At 45.7% G+C, this 19,299-nt stretch overlaps 1 protein-coding gene across 1 annotated transcript in view; it reads left to right on the plus strand.

Moving 5' to 3' along the window:
- GRHL2 (grainyhead like transcription factor 2) overlaps positions 1-19,299 on the plus strand; it is a 109,722-nt gene that overhangs the window by 87,084 nt on the left and 3,339 nt on the right. The window contains exons 12-13 of the mRNA XM_008689214.2: positions 3,442-3,536; positions 7,561-7,646. Coding sequence (XP_008687436.1) covers positions 3,442-3,536; positions 7,561-7,646 — 181 coding nt within the window. The remainder of the gene's footprint in view (positions 1-3,441; positions 3,537-7,560; positions 7,647-19,299) is intronic.

Consider the following 19,299-nt stretch of genomic DNA (forward strand, 5'->3'; position numbering starts at 1 on the left):
GATGAATTATATCAATTCCCAAATTAGCATTGATTTAAGTCATTTTGGGATGATTACCCAAAGAGTAATTTGTTATTGAAATTAATTGAGGTCCTACTCCATATTGTGAATGACCTTCTAAGGACTTGAACATAAGAGAGCCTCCTCTTTTCTGAGGCTAATGGAGGCGGGGAGGAAGCTCAGTTTATTTGGGGGCATACATGGTAATTAGCGCATGTAGACCATAAGCAGAGCTGTGGAATAGACAAACAGTGTCTCCATGGTACCTGCAACTCGTTTCTGCACTTTATTTCAGTGTCTCCTTATGCAAGTGGCTAGTGCCAGCTCAAGCTGGCAAGTATGGCCAGAGACCCAGGCTTCAGACCTGAACACCTTTGCAAATTTCTTTTCCAATGAGACTTAGCAGTTCTTTGTTTATACCTCAGGGACTCTCTTTCCCTGAGATTGACCCCGCAGGGCAATGGCTTCATATGCTGCTGAACCCGGAGTCACCCCACATATTAGCCACACATTTGCCAGTGAGGTAGAGATTGACATCAGAGAAAGTGCCTTCTTCTGGTTCTGTAGTCCTTCAGTGGTACAGTACAGTGTAATTGGACAGGACATTAGGAGACCTGAAGTTTGTGTTCTTATCATCTATCAAATGGGTCTGTCATACCTGCTCCTCTTTTCTTGTTTTGCTTTGAAAATATATGAAACATTTGAATCCAGACCACACAAACTTATTGACTCCTGCTGGCTTTATAGATTTGGAAGTGTGAAAAAGCATTTTTGAATTCCCAAGAGACATGTGGTTTATCCAAGATGTTATTTTAATGGCAGAGTTTGTCATGACTCAGAATGAGGTGCTATCAAAAGTCAGCAGGACTGGAAGAATATAAATAAATGTTGCTTGGTGAGAAAAAAAAGAAACCACTGGTTTTGGAACCCTCACACAGCATGGGAGCGTGTCTGGTGATATTACTTGTTATTAACCTACTGGTCACTGGCAGTTGTGTGAATTGATTTTTAATCTTCTGCTCCCAAGGTCACGGTCACCCCATTTCCAAGACACAGTGGAATAACATGACCTGTTTTTATGATAAGGTAGTGAGGTGAAATCAGAGGGAAGAGTGCCCTAACAACTTCTTACCACCGTGAACTGGGACTTGAGTTTGGGTTTTCCCTCAAGTTGTTTTCACAGTTTGACTTACTTGGGAATAAAAGAGAATGCTGACTCTTACTATCATTTCTTATACCCTCACATCGTCACCTCAGATTTATTGAGTGCCTTCATCATGAGGTTGTCCCTCAGAGCTGCATTCTCTAAACCACTGTTTTACTTGTTAGCCACATCACCCTGCAATTATGCACATTGCGCCTGAATTTGGTTTTCACTAAAATAGGGATAAGAGTAGCCCTTGCCCTGGCTGGCTCACACAGTGTTCCTGAGACCTAAGTGACCAAGAGATGAAAAATACTTTGTAAAATGTGAAGTCTTTTTAAAAAACTGATAGACCTTTTCAGAGCGCTTAGCATACGAGATGATAGATTAAAGCACTGTCGGTTTAATAATTTAAACTATTAGAATTAATAGAAACACTTTCTGGACCGTCCATAGTTTTGTACCTTGTGCTCTTTGTACCACCGGACCCCACCACCAGCTTGACTTGAGAACTGACAAATAGCTTCTTAATGACAATGTTGCCAGTGGGGAATTGTCTTTGAAGCAGGGTTTTGTATTGTCTTGGAAGCTTGGCACTAATGTAATGTCAGCCTCCCATGCAGGAAGCTTTTCTGACATGGGTCCTTAAATTGCACCAAAGCGGACTTTTTGCTCTCTGAGGGTACAGGGAAACTTTGGCATCTTTCAAGCTGTCTGCCATATTTCTTCTTCTCCTTATCTCTCTTTCTCCAATCTCTCTGCCTTTATCATCACTGTCGCGGTCATCTCTAACACTTTAGTAACCCTTACGGTATATCCAGCAACCGTGTGAGTGGTTTACGTAGGTCAAATTTATTTATTTCTTTCAACAACGTCCTTTTAAAGACAAGGAATCTGAGGCTCAGGGCAGTTAAGGAACTTGTCCATGTGCCCATAGCTAGTAAAGTATAAAGCAGGGGTTTAAACCAAAGTAGTCTGGGCCCAGAGTTCATGTCTTAATAATTCTGCCGAACTGCCTGTCTGGCATTGCTTCCTGTGCCTAGTTCCAAGAATCTCCAAAGAGAGTAAAAATTTCTAAAAACCTGTCTGTTCCCTTGAGGACTTGAAGAATAGCTAGACTCCATTCAGGAACATTATCTCCTTGTTTAAGCAGTTCAGGCGGCTCTAACAAAATTCCACAAATGCAGCGGGGGGGGGGGTGCTTAAAACAACAGAAGTGTATTTCTCAGAGTTCTGGAGGCTGGAAGTGTGAGATCAGGTGCCCGTATGGTTGGTGTCCGGTGAGAACCGTCTTCTGGCTTACAGATGGCCATCTTCTCACTGTGTCCTCACATGGCAGTCCTTTCTTCTTAGGATGCTAATCCCATCATGGTGGCTCTACCTTCATGTCCTAATTACCTTTCAAAGGCCTCAGCCCTGATTAACGTCTTACTGGAGAGTGGGGTTTCAACATATGAATTTGGGAAGATACACACATGCAGCTCAGAACACTCAGCACCAATGACTTCTCTTCTGTGACAGTCTGTGCTTCCAGTTTCCATTCCTCTCAAAGGCTCCTCCGCTTTCTTAGAGTACCCAGAATGGACAGGAACTTTGGGAGGAAATGTAGCTCCACCAGCACTGGCTCAGGTGGTGACATGTGGGGACTCAGCACCATATGGAGTCCGGGGGATACTGAAAACCCCCTCCCAAGGAGGAGGGAAGGACTGGGCAGCCGAGGTCTGGGTCTCTGGAGAACTTTGACCGCTGCAGTCTCATCTGCTCCAACCAGATGGAGCCATAGAACAGCAGGAAGTCAGGGCAGCCTCAGGACTGAGAACCAGCCAGGGAAGCCCATCTCATTTCCAGAGGTCCCCACTGTGCCCGTAAGGGGCTGGCAAGAGAGTGTAGGACACTCAGGCCCTAACTAAATGGGAGGAGCTAATAACTTGGTGGTCACACAGACCCCAGGGCTCACTCCTGTTATCCCCACCCCAGCCCTGATCTTTTGAGCAGGAAGAGGGTTAGGTGTAGGACAGAGTGGGTAAAACCCAGGGGTCTCATCTTTGTGGATCCATATGCAGTAATGGGCAATATGTCCTTGGTCCATGTGCTGAAGATATTGGCATGTGTATTCTGCCCTAGACAGGGGTGACTGGGGACCTGCAGGGGAGAGGAAGGAGGTTGCTGAGTGGATCCAGTTGTAGGGAGCTATGGATGGTACAAACAAAGGAAAAAGATTGGGCCAGACACATACACGAACCTTTCTTTTGACTTCCTGCATGCTTTACTTAACAATTTCTGCTCATCTTTTCTAGCAGCAGTGTCCTTGTTAAACGGATGTTCAGGCCTATGGAAGAGGAATTTGGTCCAGCACCTTCTAAGCAGATGAAAGAAGAAGGAATGAAGCGAGGTATCTCCCCTCGGGCATTGCAGGGTTACCCACCCTCCCATCATGAATGGTGGGGGCACTTCACACAGAAGACCGTGCAGCCCAGCCCAGACCCTGTGGTTCAGGGCTGGCCTGGGAATTGGTTACTGACCCAGGAAGTCCACAGTCTTCCCCTTCCCCTTCAGCCCTGTCCTTTTAAGCACCTTAAGCAAACATTTATTCTTTCTGGGCACTGGTTCTTTCCTTTGCCTCGGGAGAAAAGTAATGAGGGTACTGATCAGCCAGCAGTGAGGTCCGAGGTCAGAAAGAAACTCTTGCTACACAAGAGACAGTAATGTCTCAAAAGCAGCAGCAGCTGAGAATTGTTCCACAGATGCAAACGACTCATCTCAGGCAGATAAATGAGCCTGTTTCTGACATCCCAACTTCTTCGCTTTCTCTCAGTCAAGGGCTTATTCCACTTCATCAAGAGAGTAAGAAACGAAGTGAGAGTGGGTCAGTGTTTTGTTCTGCCTTTTGATACTGTGCATGACTCACTGTCCTTCCTTGGAGGAAGAGGAAAGCGTGGGGAATGGCCATTTTCCCATCTGTCCTGCTTTGGCCAACACCAGGAGCTTCCAGAGATCTTAGACGTGCGGTACACGACTTTCAGTGAGTCAGGCTACCATGTTACATATATTCACCATCCACACAGACTTGAGTTTTTTGTTACTGAGAAATGGTATTTCTTTTCTCCTTGTTGTAACGGGATTTGCATAATGGTCAAGAGCATCCCTTCTGTAGCCTTCCTCAGCCCTTCACAGTTGTATGACCTTGGGGGGACCCTCTGCTCCTTCAAGTCCACATTGTAAAACAGGGATGACAAGGGTACCCACCTGCAGAGTTGCTGTGAGGATCGAGGAACTTCAGTGTATGCCAGACACTTCACCCAGGTGCCTAGCACATAGTAAGCACTCCGTTCACTATGATAGCTGTGGCTTTTATTATTAGGTCTGGATCTAGTTACCTCTGTTCATTGTGAATAAGTAATTAGTGTTTCAAAATGGAAAGAGCATAAATACCTGGGTGGTGTTAATTACATTAGCAACATTTAAACCTTTAAAAGATTGACTTCACAGGCTTCCCATCAAATATTCGAGTGCGTTTTGAGCTTTGTTCTTGCATGCCTCTTCTATCACGTACTTTAGAATGAAGGCAGAGTTATATGGAAATCAAGAATCACACAGGCAAGTGTAATTGTAGCTTGCATCCATATTTAGTGCATGCTGGCTAGCCCAAAGGTTGTGTTTTTCAGATTATTTTGAGATGGTGAAGTCAGTACAAAAATTGCCACTGGGAATTTTATTGGGCTGTGACAAAAAGCAAGTCTATGGCCTTTGAAACATCTAAATCACAGAGACACACGAGGGCGCTGCAAGCTCCTGGGAGTGGCTTTCCTTTGGAAAAGGACAGTGTAGTTACTGAGCCCCTGGCCTGGAGCTCCCATTCGGAGCTGGTCTTTGACAAACTAGAGGAATCAGGGTCAGTGATGGTTCCCATTGTTTATTTATTAGAAGTTCTCCAGGAGAGAAAATGATTATAATTATCACCAAAGCCATTCTTTGTTGCTCTGCCTTTTAGCCACTTCTCTGGGTGGCTCCGTGGGAGTCACTTGGAGCCGGCCCCTGCGGCTGTCTGCCTCTCCCCCAGCGTCTGGGGCGCATGCTGGTCATTGTGGCTGTCGTTAGCAGAGTGATTCTTGTGCGTGCCCTGCACGGCCCCACGGTTCCTGAAGCTGCCGCCCCAGGCAAGCTGTGGGTGTGGGGACGCTGCCCTGCCTGGCCTCTTAACCACAGCCTGTCCACATGCCACCAGACCCCCTCTAACCCCCGACCGCGACACCTGTAGTGAGGGTATCAGCCATACTATTTTAAAGACAAAGATTTTAAAAGAAAAAATGTGTAAATCCAATAGAAGCAGTACTCATTTTAATAGAACACGTTTGGGGTTTCCTTAGGGTCAGTCTGCTGGAAATGACATTTTTCTATTGGGGCTTGCAGGAGGAGCTTGTAGAATGTTCACTGTAATAGCCACCCCTTTTCTTCAGTTTAATTGTCCTCATCTAGTTGTAACTGAAGTCCTCTGGTCTAATTGTTTGTCATTGTGCCACTAACCTTGAGTCCTCTTATAATGCCATTGGGCCACTAAATCGTTTCAGCTGAAATGGAGACTATAAATATTCCTCCAGGGGACTAAATTTTGAAATCTTTGGAGACACGTTCAATCTGTTTATTTAATTGGTAGTTTATTTTTGTACTTGGTAAAGAGAAGAAACTTTGCAATACTTAAGGTTTTTTTTTTCTCTTTTGTGTCATACACTAACTGAACATCTGCCTGAGGAAAGAGAATGTAGGCAGAACCCTTGTGTGCCCATGTAGACTTTGCCTTTATGAAGCAGGCAGCTTTAATGAAGTCCCTGGGCACTGGGGAGAAGTGGGGGAAGGGGCAGGAGTTTGAGTTAGAGCTGGTTTCAGTTTCCAGGTCCAACTTCATTCTTTCAGCTTGGTGGTGACTGTAGCTCCGTTGGTACCTGACCCTGGTCGGAGGCTCAGCAGGGTCTCTTGGCTGCACATTCTTCCTGTAGTAGTAGCCAGGCAGATGGGGCTGCAGCTTTGGCCCTTTTCTTTCCCTCTGAAGTTAGAACCAGAAGCCACATCATTGGAAGAGGGAGAGAGAAAGCACAGTCGGCTCATGGGGGCTGGAGGGTTGCATGTGAATGGCAATTCCAGATCTTTCTGAGAGCTAAGCCTCTGTGCAGTTGCTGTAAGGAAGGGTATCCCCTGAGACTCTCTTCTCTCTGATGGTGTGTGGGGTCGTTACCATCTCCCCTAGTCTGTGCATTATCAACTTGAGACTGTTATGTTACAGACAAATGAGCACAAAGTCGCATTCCCCTTCACTGAGGGCACTAGAACCACAACAGGTGCTTCATAATGGCATCCGCTGATTGAGGAGCGGTGCTTGCTGTGTGCTGGGCACGGTGCTCAGTGCCCCACGTGGATGCTATTCATTTAACCCCCACAGCAACCCCGTGAGGTAGATGATGATATTATCCCCGTTGTCCATGGAAGAGCAGCGCTTGGAGAAGTTGAAACAAGCAGGGCCCCACGACAGGCTGACCTGGGGTCAAAGCCAGGCCTGTTGTACTCCAGGTCCTCAGCTTCTCCCTCGTGCCTCTGACATGGCCTGGCTCCCTCCCGCGCCCGCGCACCGTTGGTCTGTCTGCCTGTCCTCTCGCCCCACCTTCCCACCTCTGTGAAAAGCTCAGGCCCCTGTGAGCACCCTCTTGTGTCCTTTTCCTTCTGAACTTGTCCAACCCCATCTGGCTGGCTGCTTATTTGAGGAATGCCTGCCTCTCTAAGGGACGACGAATTCCTTAAGGTCAGACTGTGTCTTTTTTTTTTTTTTTTTTTTAAAGATTTTATTTATTTATGTGACAGAGAGACAGCCAGCGAGAGAGGGAACACAGCAGGGGGAGTGGGAGAGGAAGAAGCAGGCTCATAGCGGAAGAGCCCGATGTGGGACTCGATCCCAGTACGCCGGGATCACGCCCTTAGCCGAAGGCAGACGCTTTAACGACTGCGCTACCCAGGCGCCCCCAGACTGTGTCTTAATTCACTTCTGGCACACAGCCTGATGGGTATTTGGCAATATTTGTTGAATGACCAAATGAATAAATAGAAGACAGAGGTCGCAGGAAGAGCTGTTCTAAGGAGATAATGGGCCCACCTTGAGAAATTCCAGTGTGAACAGTGTGGGAAAGCATCACAGTCCGTTAAGTGTGACTCGCTTGTCCGTTCACTCCCTCGAAGGGCCCCCGGGCCCCTGGCTACTGGTCGACTGTGGAGGTGCGGCAGTCACCCCTGTAGGAGTCGTCTGGGTCATCTGCTGTCCGCGACCTTGCAGATGTTGTCAGCCTCTGACACGTGTGTGACAGGAAGCGGCCTGGCAGCGGTGGCGGCTGTGTGGGCGCCTCAGTCACGCCTCCCGTCTGCTTCTCTTTCAGTGCTGTTGTATGTGCGGAAGGAGACGGACGACGTGTTCGATGCTTTGATGTTGAAGTCCCCCACGGTGAAGGGCCTGATGGAAGCGGTAAGCAGCAGAGCCTTCCAGCCTCCAGGAGACCTGCCTGTTCTCCTGAGCTGGAGTCCATTCGATAACATGCAGCCTTCTAGATGGCTCTGGAATGAGCTTTATAAAGAAAAAGAAAAACAGCTTTATGGAAACACTGATCTCCACACCATTGTGGCTTATTAGCATTTTAGGAGAAGGAAACTTTGAAAAACTGCTAATTCCCTGCCAGTTTAAGACTAATCAGAGTAAGATGCGTAGAGGAAAGTTCATCTGTGAGTTTCCATTTGTCTCTTTGCATGAAACCAAATTAGATACGTTTAACTTCCAAATATGCACGAACAAAAACAATTAGGAAGTATCTTGCTAGCTGTGATAGTGTAATCCAAAATAAAAATGTGACCTCTTTTGGTTAAGAAACACACACATACATATATTTATTGCTGGGAAACGGTGATTTCAGTAAGATTCTGAAGTCCCTCCCTTCCTTCCCATTCCTAGTTTAGTCTAGCCTCATGGAACCTGGGCTCAGGAAAAGTTATTTTATATTTTATCCATCTGAATATGACCTTAATATGACCCTACTTTGAATATTTCTCCCTCCCACTTTTTTTTTTCCTGTACAACGATGTTGTGGAAGATCTGGGTAGTTTATGGTAATGGAGACAACAGGACTGCCAAGGGACAGTCCAGAATCACTTGTGGGTCTGCAAAACTGCTATATTGGAACAGCATCTTGGGTTGTGGGGCAAAATGTTAAAATGTACAGGATAGGACCTAGAAGTGGAATAATACAGTATGTGGTCTTTTGTGGTTGGTTTCTCTCACTGAGCATAATGTTTCAAACATGCTATAGTATAATCAGTACTTCATTCTTTTTTTATCACTAATAATATTCCATTGCATGGATATACCACATTTTGTTTTTCCAAACGTGTCGGCTGATAGACGTTTGGGGTTTTTCCACCCTCTGGGTGTTGTGAATGCTGCTACTGTGAACATGTACAAGTTTTCTTTGAACCCTTGTTTTCAGCCACTGAGTAACCACGGCCTGCACTCCCCCACCACAGCAGAGTCACGCTTGTGATCTCTTAGGGGAACTCGTTACACTTTCCTTGCTTTGCTTAGCTGTGGGCGTGGGGAGAGTGGTGCGAGTATCCTTTGACCTTGGTAGGCCGGGGAGAGACCAGGTTGGCTCTGGGCAGATGCCTTAGGGCAGGTCTGGCTTCATCTCCCCTTTGTTAAACCTGGAAAGAAAAGATTTTATTGAGGCACCAACACAAGCTATCTCCTTGCTTCTTGAGTGGGTCATATGGGCAAGCAGGGCCAGAGACACTTCTTCTGGATTCTCATGTGACATGGTCTGCCGGTGAGCTGCAAAGGAATGACACAAGCAGCCCATGCATTTTGGGGGTGGCCGCCAGGGACAACGGGTTCTATTTAAGCGAAGACTTGAGCGCACCATGAAGTAAGAAGGCAGGACACTGTAGTTGTACGCTAGGTTTTTTCAGGGCCTCGGGTGGGTAAGAAACAGCTGTCTCCAAGGCATGTGTTCTCTGAGGACCAGCGCCTCACTAGTGTGTGGCATTTACCGTCCTGACACTTACCAACACGCACATGGAGAGACAGCCTTGTGAGCCAGCACGTGGGCTTCGGGCTCAGAAACCCACATGTAGATCCTGACTAGCTCTGACTAGCTGGGCAAGCTTCTTAACCTCTTCTTCATCCTTCAAATGGAAATCATAATAGTACCTACCTCACAGGATTGCTGTGGGGGTGAAATGAGACACCACACAGAGAACTCTCTGTCTGGTTCCTAAGTACCCGATAAGGTTAGATTTTTGTTATCAAACCATTCTTCTGAGTAGAAATCAGAGCTAGCAAAGATCGCGTGAACACTTCCAACTTTTCCTCAGATTTTGGTTTTCTCAAATAATCAGCTCCTTTATAGACATGGTCTAAAAGATGGAAAGTTTTTTTGGCTCATGATTCCATTCTGTAATTTTCCACTAACGTGGCATTTTAGTGAAGGCATGGAGCTATGGAAATGGCGCGGGTAACTGCGTCAGAAACTCTGGATGTTGTGTGGGGAGTTCCCCTTCTCGAGCCTGGAGACAGAAAGCTGCTCCCAAGGAATGATCTTTATGCCCCACAGTCCAAAACCCCACATTAAGCAAAACTTCCAAATGAGAAAGCAATGTGACTCTGGTCTCTATGCTTTGTTTCAAAATAATATCATTGTTGGAGGCGGGGGGTGGGGGTTAACAACTTAAAACTGCATACAAAAAAAAATCCTAGCTTTTAAGAAAATCTGTTTAATCAAGGGACATTGTACTTAACTTCAAGCCATCACTTTGAACCCTGTCAGTGGTTGAAAGTGGCTTTCTATAAAAGCACAGTCTCCCACTCATTGTGGACTCTGCAGGTACTGTGGGCCTAGGATGTTGCTTCTCTAAGTGGGGGATTCCACTGGATTCTCCTAGGGTGCTTTCCCGTGATGCCATCCAGGAACCCTACACTTGACCTTCAGAATCGGGCTCTCTGCGGTGGGCTCAGGAATCAGCATTGGTAGCAAACTCCTTGGTTGACCTGAAATTACACTAATGTTTGGGAGCCACTACCTGGTGTGTACGTTGGCCGGCAACTGATATTAGGGTCAGATTCTGCCTTAAGGTCTTATGTGCATATTCGCCTCAAATGGGAATAATCCCCCTCATTATCCTCTTTTGGGGCCAGAGTTCCTGCAAAAGTTGGCTCTGAGCAGGGGAGTGGCCCTGCAGGCTATTTCATGCATGTAGACCCACCTCTGTGGATTTTGGGAATTGGCCTGGGTCCAGGATACTTCCTTCATCCTCCATCAAAGGTGTGGGAAGACCACATCCTTTCTGTGTTGAGGAAGGTTCTCACAGTCTTCCAGGGAGAGCAGACCTCACGACTCCAAATGTGAAAGTGTGTCTTGTGTAAAGTAGGTGTGTGTCTTGCAGTTGTTTTTGAAATAGGAACACCTGCTTCATATCAACATTCACATTGCCTTATTCCCCTTGTGAACTAGTCTTTGAAAGGTTGGCTGTGCCTCACCTTCCTCATCTGTAAAGTGGAGTCATTAAGAGCACAGATGAGTTAGCACAGTGCTCTGGAGCTTTGTCTGAGCAGGTGATGGCAATGACAGTGATGGTGCAGCCGCTCCTACAGCAGGAAGACTTGGTTGCTTTCCATTGGAGAAACTTCTCTTACTTCTGCTGTTAAAGTCAAATCCCCTATCCTCAGCCAAGCATTATTTAGATGTAGGGGGATAAAGAGCCCCCCCAAAAAGTTACACATTTTTTTTCTTTAAAAAAAAATAATCATCAGCAACCATTGGTGTAGTGTTGATTGATCACGGAGACAGACTAGAACAGCGTTGCCACCCTTCCTTCAGGTGCGAGCGGGGGTCTGGGTCCGGCCAGCTCACTGAGCAGTTTGGAGATGGTGACGGTGCTTCTCCAGCCCACAAAGACTCCTAGAGTCTGTAAGTTGGGTCACTCAACAGGGTGGAGTAGTTCTGTTATCTAAAAAGCGGGTTGTTTTTATGCTCAGCAGACATCGTAGTCTCCCTTGAGATGCTGCGAGTGAGTTTGCCTTAATTAAAGGGTCACACTTTCCCCCAGAAGCTCGTGCACAGCAGCGCGCCCAGGAAAGAATGGGCTCGTAAGTGCGATTGAGCTCCAGTCACAACTGTGTCATCTCGCACGTGGCACTCTCAGAATCGTTGGTTTCCTTCCTCGCAAAATGTGGACCATGCCTACCTTGAAGAATTGTTTTATTTGTACTTCCCTTGACCTCTCACTGTCTTAGAAAGAACTCTTGACCACAACAAAGAGGAATGAAATTATTGTTTAATCTCTGCCGTATTGGGTCACTTGTCTACAGGACTGGATAATTCTTCTTCTTTTACTGGTCCTGAATCTCCCACACCTTTATTTCACATGCCACAAAATCATTATCCATACAGATGTAGACACTTGATAGGAAAAGAGAAATAGTTCTCTGTCAGCAGATGTTAACGAATGTTCCCACACCCAGTATCATTTGGATGGAGCAGACTGTTTCTCTTGTCATCTGCACGTTTGGTATCATGTCAACCAAGCCACTTATATAATTTTGGTAATGCACTTTGGCTTCTTTATTCTTATAGTTGGGCTTTGTTTGTTTATTTTTTTAAGATTTATTTATTTATTTATTTATTTATTTATTTTGAGAGAGAGAGAGAGAGCACAAGCGAGAGGGGCAGAGAGAGAAGGAGAGACAATGTCAAGTAGATGCGCTGAGCACCGAGTCCGATGTGGGGCTTGATCTCATAACGCTGAGATCACAGCCTGAGCCAAAACCAAGAGTTGAACACTTAGCTGACTGCACCACCCAGGCGCCCTTATAATTAGGTTTTTTTTAATTTTAATTTTTTTAAAAGATTTTACTTATTTATTTGATAGAGAGAGACAGCCAGTGAGAGAGGGAACACAAGCAAGGGGAGTGGGAGAGGAAGAAGCAGGCTCCCAACAGAGGAGCCTGATGTGGGGTTCAATCCCAGAACACCGGGATCACGCCCTGAACCAAAGGCAGAGACACTTAACGACTGCGCCACCCACACGCCCCTATAATTAGTTTTTAAACTTGATTACAGACAAGGATTTGGTAATGATGATGGTGGTAGGAGAGGTGACATGACTTTTCAGTTTTTTTGGCTTTTCTAAGTGATTTTACTTAGTAATGCTACACATGAATCTTCAGCTGCTGTAGCCTCCTTGCTAGTCTCTGAACCCCCAAGGTTACTCATACCTCAGGGCCTTTGCACCCGTTGCTCCTTCTGCCAGGAGTGTTCTTCCTCCATGTGGACAAGGCTCACTCCCTTATTTCTGTCAGGCCTCTGCTCACATGGCCCTTGCTGAGACAGGCCTTATCATGCCACCTACAGAAATGGCATCTCTTATCACTGTTCCTTCACCATGCTTTGCTTTATTTCATAGCACCAATCACTACTTGACCTATTTACCGTTTGCTAGACATTTATTTTTTTTCTCCTCCCCAGTAGAGTGTAGAGCTCGTGAGCACAGGGACTTTGTGTCTTCTGCGTATCTCCAGATCCTTGAGCGTAAATATTTGACTGAACCAAACCAGCATGCTGAGTGCTGCGGGTGGCGTGATTTCACATGCATTGCTGCATTTGATCCTTACAATACTGCTGTGAATGTGGCAGCACAAGTATCATCATCACCACCTTACAGAGGTGGAGACTGAGGCCCAGGAAGGGGTTCTCTCAAGGTCTGATAGCTCCACAGAGTGGCGGAGCCAACTTAAGCCCTTGAGCAGTTTAAGTCCAGTGAGAGTGATGTCCACATACAAAAAGTTATTTCAAGAAGAATAAACTTTCCAGGTCATAGCTCACCACAACTGAAGGAAAGAAGAGAGGCAACAAGAAACCATCAGGCAAGAAGTAGTATGTGTAGGCGTTGATCCCACACAGTCAGAGTTCAAATCCTGGCTGACACTTTGCGTGGTGTGACTTTGGGCAAGTTACTCAACCTCTCTGTACCCCAGTTTCATCATTTCTGAGATGAGGATGATAATAACATGGGATATTATTATTAGGATAATGATAAAATGACATCTGGGGTTGTTGTGAAGATTAACTGAGTTCATATACATGGCATTTAAAAGCAGCAGATAGAAATCCTCCATACATAGGGGGTAGGTGGGTACATGTGTACGTACACAGGAGATGACCGCAAGCACTATGGGTAGGGAGGCAGGCTGAGATTCCGCCGAGCCACAGGGGCTAGAGAAGAGGGTAGCAACGTTCTCTGTTGGTGCAGCTAGCTGATGCGCACAAGGGAAGAGTTGGCTCATGGACCCGGTAGCATGCCTTCAATTCAATGGAGTTGTTCATGCGTGGAGTAAAGGCCATTACTCCCTGAGCCCCTTAACAGGTCACACGCAGCCACTGAAGAAGTGTTTGCCAGCAAGAGTCCCCTCCTTCTGAAATGCGTGTCTTAAAGCCCACACTGAACTGTTTATAACTCCAAATAAAAGTCACTGGTTTCCAAAGCAGGCTGTTCTGTTGGATGTTTCTAGATAAGGCAGACTGAGTCCTACGCTGGCGAAAACCAGTGGGATTCTCTAAGTTCTGCCTATCACATACCTGAGGCGTCTGGGCAAAGAGAACGCTCCACAAAAGAAAAGTCTAAAAATTACAGATCGTCAGACAACCAATAACACATTGATGAGAATGTCCAAGACCTAGGATCCTCCTGGGTGTAAAGAAAGTTTTTCGGGTCTTTAAAAATATCAATAATCGGTTTTAAATAATTATGAAAGTGGATCATCGTTTCAGATACATTGAAAAGCAGAAATTAAAAAGCAGGCTCTCTCCTACTAATTCCCCCATTCGAGAAAACCATGGCATGGCACGTATTTTCTGTGCAGAGAAAGGAGGGTTTATGGGCGATATCATCCAGGTCCCAGGCAGGAGGCCTCCTTCTGTAACCCACTGACAGATGGCCAGCTTCTTCCACATGATATCCTGCACAGTCGCACTTCTTTTCCAGGGTTCTGAGTTTGGCAAGCACGCTTCCTTGCTGGCATGGAGGCAGAGGACGCCGTGTCAGTGTGGCCCGTTAGCAAGCTGCCTCTGCCTTTGCCTTTGACAGTTGCACGGAGGGCACAGCTTTGCCCTTCAGCCCCACGTGTCCATTTTCTCTAAGCGTTCTGAGTCTGAAACCAGACTGCCAGATTGTTACCTTCTAGTCTGTCGCTGCCACTTACTAGTGGGCATGTTATTTAATGACTGTAAGCTCCAGTTGCCCCCTCTGAGAAACAGGGCTCATAAAAGGACCTATTCCACTGTAATGATGGGAGGACTGAGCAAGTTCATAGATGCAGAGTGATGCACGCCTGCGAGGCACCCAGTAAGCCCTCAGTAAATGCTAGCTGCTGCCGCCGCCGCTACTCCCAGCAGACCCTGGGCCAGACTGGAGTTGTGCGGGTTTTATGCAAATTGCCCAGTTCTGGCTGGGCAATTATCAATGGATGTGTGAGCCAAGGTGTTTTTCATGCTTTGAGACGCTGGGAGTCAAACCTCTGAAAAGACAAAGAATCAGAATCCCTTTTCTTTCGGAAGAGGGGAACCTACAGATATGAGTCTGGTGATGTTGGGTAGAAAAATGTCCCTATTTTGTTTTAAAAAGAAGTTCCAAATGACACCAACCAAAGTTAAAAAACCCAACTCTTTCAGACCAAGCAAGTCAGAATTTTTAGGTACAAATAACATGTACTCCAGGACTCCAGGCAGACAGCAAGTTCTTAGGTATGGAATGTTTATCAGGGGTTTTTCCTTTTTTGCACCGTGCATGTCTTTGGTAGTGTGATGAAGTCTATGGACCTTTTCTGAATAATGTTTTCAGTGTACAAAATAGAAAACATTGGATTACAAAGGAAACCAATTATATTGATAACATTGCTGTCATAATAAAAAATGTTACGATATAGGAGTATATGTGCTCCTTTTGCATGCAGTAGCTATCATGATCTATAGGCGGGCCTAGTAACTACTGTATGAAACTTCAATTTCAAAGTATGATGGATGCATGTAATTGATATTTCGAGATATCTGCGGTAATTCTACTATGACGTGAAAATATCTCTGATTTCCATTGGTAACAAAACACAGGCACTGCTCATATTACGGTATGTTCGTAACTGAAGGGAAGGCTAAATTAAAGGTGAGGGTTAGTGAAAATAAAGAGGTAAGCCTTCCCCACCCAAGTTCATGTGCGTACTCTTCGGGCATCTGCAGACCCCAGGTTAAGGAGCTCTGGCTTAGACCGGCCAGGAAGTGCGGAGGAAGTGGCAGCTCTAGAAATGAAGCCGAGGAGAGTTGCCCCTTCAGCATTCGTTCTGTGCAGCAGCTCTGTTAGCGGAGTGGTTTTAGAACCCAGGGACGGGGGAAGGTGGTGAGCTCCCTCCTGAGGAATGGCCGTGGACACCTCTGTCCTCCTTCCTGCGTCCCTTCAGCAAGGCTCCGGGTGCAGAACCAGCTCAGGTCAGCATTTCTCTTTTGACTTGCATGTGCAGGTGTGGACACACCGGGAGACCTGACAAATAGTGTAGGTGCCAGGCATGGGAAGAAGAGAGAAAGGAGGTAGAAATTCTCCCAAAGGGAGACGGTATTGAACTTGGAGAGGAGTGACAACGTCGCTGTCAATCCTAACATTATTCAGTGTATCTCACTTGATTTGGAAAGTAGCATTAAGATGCTCGAAGACAGTTGCTCATATTAGAGTTTATTTAGATAGGTTTAACAACATCTTCCCGAACAGTTGCTAAAGGCATTTGGCTGAGGAAGGGATGCTGAGCTGTTGTGCAGCCGGGGTTCTGTAGGAATCCAGTGGTCCCCCTTATTCCCGGTCTCGCTTGCCATGGTTCTACGTACCTGTGGTCAAACACAGTCCAGCAGCAGCCGATCTTCCTTCTGAGTTTCTTCAGAGGGTCAGTAGCCTAATGCCATGTCACAGTGCCTGCGTCATTCATGTCACTTCATTTTGTCATGTAGGCATGTTATCATTGCACATATCATAAAGAAGAGTACAGGATGTCAGCTATTTTGAGAAAGACCACATTCAATTAACTTTTATTACAGTAGAGTTTTTAATTACAGTAATAATTGTTCTCTTTTTTATTAGTTATTGATCTCTTACTGTGCCTGACTTATAAATTAATCTTATCATAGGTATGTATGTGTTAGGGGAAAACATGGTGTATATATAGGGTTTCGAGCATCTGTTGGGGGTCTTGGAATGTAGCCCTCATGGATAAGGAGGGACTACTGTACTTCCAAAATAATTAAGCATTTCTGGAAACCTTACATTCTGTATTTGTAATTTTATTGAATGCTAATGTGATTTGGCTTATCTTTGCAGTCCAACACATGATAGATTCTCTTTAGGAGATGTGTGTGTCTGTGTATGTGTGTGATGTACAAAATATTAAATCTGGCATGTCAGTTATATCCAGCTGTTCTTACTGACTTGTCTTAGACGACTCTGAAAGAGGTAAGCTGAAGCCTCGCACCCTAATTGTTCTTTCAGGTTGGCCTTACCTCTGTCATTTATGCCGGAGGACTGTGCTGTTGGATGCAGACGCTGTTAACGATTGCTAATCCTTTCCATGGCTTGTGCTTTTTATCATTACATAATATCCATTCCGACCTCATCAACCTTAACTCTTGCCTTGTCTCCCATGAGTCTCCTCGCTCCCACTCCCCTTCCGCTTGTGTTTGGGACAGGCCTCCAGCCTGTGCCTCTTTATTCATTGCATCCTGTTAAGTGTTTTTCTGCTAAACATCCAGCTGGTTCTCTTTCTTTCTCATCCTTCTTTTAACTTTTTTTTTTTTACCACTCTGACACTCTGACTTTCAATGGGAAGATGCAGTTCATCTCATTTGTATAATGACTGATAGACTTGATTTTCTTCCTTCTGTGTGACTTTTTCTTCATTATTGATTTTACGCTGCACTTTCCTCTTCCTTTCTCTTTAGTTTGGCAGATATATTAACTTTTCTTCAAACTTATTCTCTGCTTTTCCTAAATTATTTCAGTCCCTCCTCATTTCTCTGTGATTTGAAAATAAAATTCCAGCTGTTTTTCTCAACAACGCTCTGTAGCTCCCCCCGCGCTCCTGGGGATGAGACTTTGGAGCCTTTGTTTCTCCCTCTTCTGCCGCCTTCTCCCGCTAGCCAGAGGCGTGGGGTGCTCACCCCGCTGTCCCCACAAACTCCCAGCGGCTCTGTGTTGCTGAGATAGTGGAATGCTCTCACTCTAGCAAACAATGAGGTTGTCCCCTTCATCATCTCCTTTTTACTTTGAGAATCTTTATTTAGCACTTAATTTGCATCCCCACTCCATCTCTGTAAACACACACACAGTTATATACAGACATATAACTGTGTATTTTAGTTACAGATATACCAATATAATGTAGAGAATCTACGTAGCGAGAGGGTGGATGTAGAGTTTTTATTTATTTAAGAATTTATTTATGGCACTATGCTAGTCGCTGGTTGTCTCTGCCCTTTGCCTGGCTGAAGTCTCCCTTCTGATGCATTTTGTGTGTAGATGATGTTTTTCTGTCCATATGTTCCTCCAGGGCGATATTTGGGTGAAACGCTCTCCGTACCCTTGCGTTTCCTTGAGACCATTTTATTTTTCAGCCTGAGGCATAGCTTGGTGTACAGGATTCTTGGGGTGAAGTCCCTTTTTCAGTAGTCTGGAGGGGTTACCCCACTATCCTTTAGTTTCTAGGGTTACAGATGAGAAGACTGAAAGCCACGTTTGTTCTTCTGTTCTTTGGGGGGGGGGTAACTTGTTCTGGGAGGTTCCGGAATGTTTTTATTGCCCTTTGGAGATCTGTCTCTTTTCAGAATGGCCAGATGCATGAGTATTTCTGCACTGATCTCTCCTGGAATTCAGGACACCCCTCTTGTCCAAAAACATGGGTCTCTCTTCCATTATTTGCTTAATTATTTCCTCTTCTCCATCTGTCCTTTTTCTCTATCTGGGACCCTGGAGATTCACACCTCGTAGCGCCTGCATTTGTTCTTCAGATCTCTCTTTTCTTTTCTGTTTTTCCAATCTTTCATTCCATTCATGAGTTCCCTGTGCTGTCTGCCTTTGCTCTGCACTTTGAAATTGGTTTTCTAATTGCTCTTTCCAGATACCATGGGTTTGCTGTATTGACTGCCAGTCCTTCAGTTCACTTACTGAACTGTACAGTTTTTAGTTCAATAAGCGTATCTTTAGATGGGAAGTTTGCTCGTGTGCGCCGTCTTCATGAGTGGTCTGTTCCGTTCTGTTCAAATGAATGCCTTCAACACAAGTGCTTCCATTTCCTTTGCTGCCCCCAGGCCACATTATTTCACATCCTGGTCTCATTGCTGCTCAGCTGTGGCGGTGGGGGGCAGGCCCGTCAGTGATGGAGCGGTGACGGTGCTGGAGCGGTGACGTGGGCCAGGTGGGCCGCCGGCTCCCCAGGCTCCTGGTGCCCTCTCAGCCCTGGTCCTGCTGTTTTACTCCTCGGGCTTATTCTCAGGGTGGGGAATCCTTCCTGTGCAAGAGGAGGAATAAGGGGCAGGAATCTCTGATTCTCTGTGCGATAAGCCCTTTCTGCATGTGCTCTAGGACTCCTCAGCCTCTTCTTGGAGCCCCTGCTCCACTGCCCAGGCGTCCCCGTCTCAGACCCCACCTGCTCCAGCTGGGTGTGAGCCCCACCAGCCTCTGGCCTCCAGAGAGTCTGGCAGACTGGATTTGGGACAGAGAAAGCATTAGAGGCATTTAGGATAGACTTTCCAGAATTCATCTCCAAACTATGATTACTTTATAAAAGTGAATCACAATCATTGTAAGAAGGAAAGAAAAAAAAAAAAACCACAGAATGGTACAACGTAGAAAGTGAAAGGATCTCCTAGTTTCTGTCCATTCTTAAGGGTAGCCACTGTTAATAGCTTGGCAGGTCCTTCACGTATCTTCTATTTCTTTACATACTTGTTTCTTAAAAAAAATACAGATGGGGTCACACTATTTGTACTGTTTCTCAGTTTGTTAGCTTTTTTTCCCCTTAGTGTATTAAGGACTTTTTTTTCCCATAT

The sequence above is a fragment of the Ursus maritimus genome, unplaced genomic scaffold (genome assembly GCF_017311325.1).
Source record: "Ursus maritimus isolate PB19 unplaced genomic scaffold, ASM1731132v1 scaffold_9, whole genome shotgun sequence".
Classification (NCBI taxonomy): domain Eukaryota; kingdom Metazoa; phylum Chordata; class Mammalia; order Carnivora; family Ursidae; genus Ursus; species Ursus maritimus.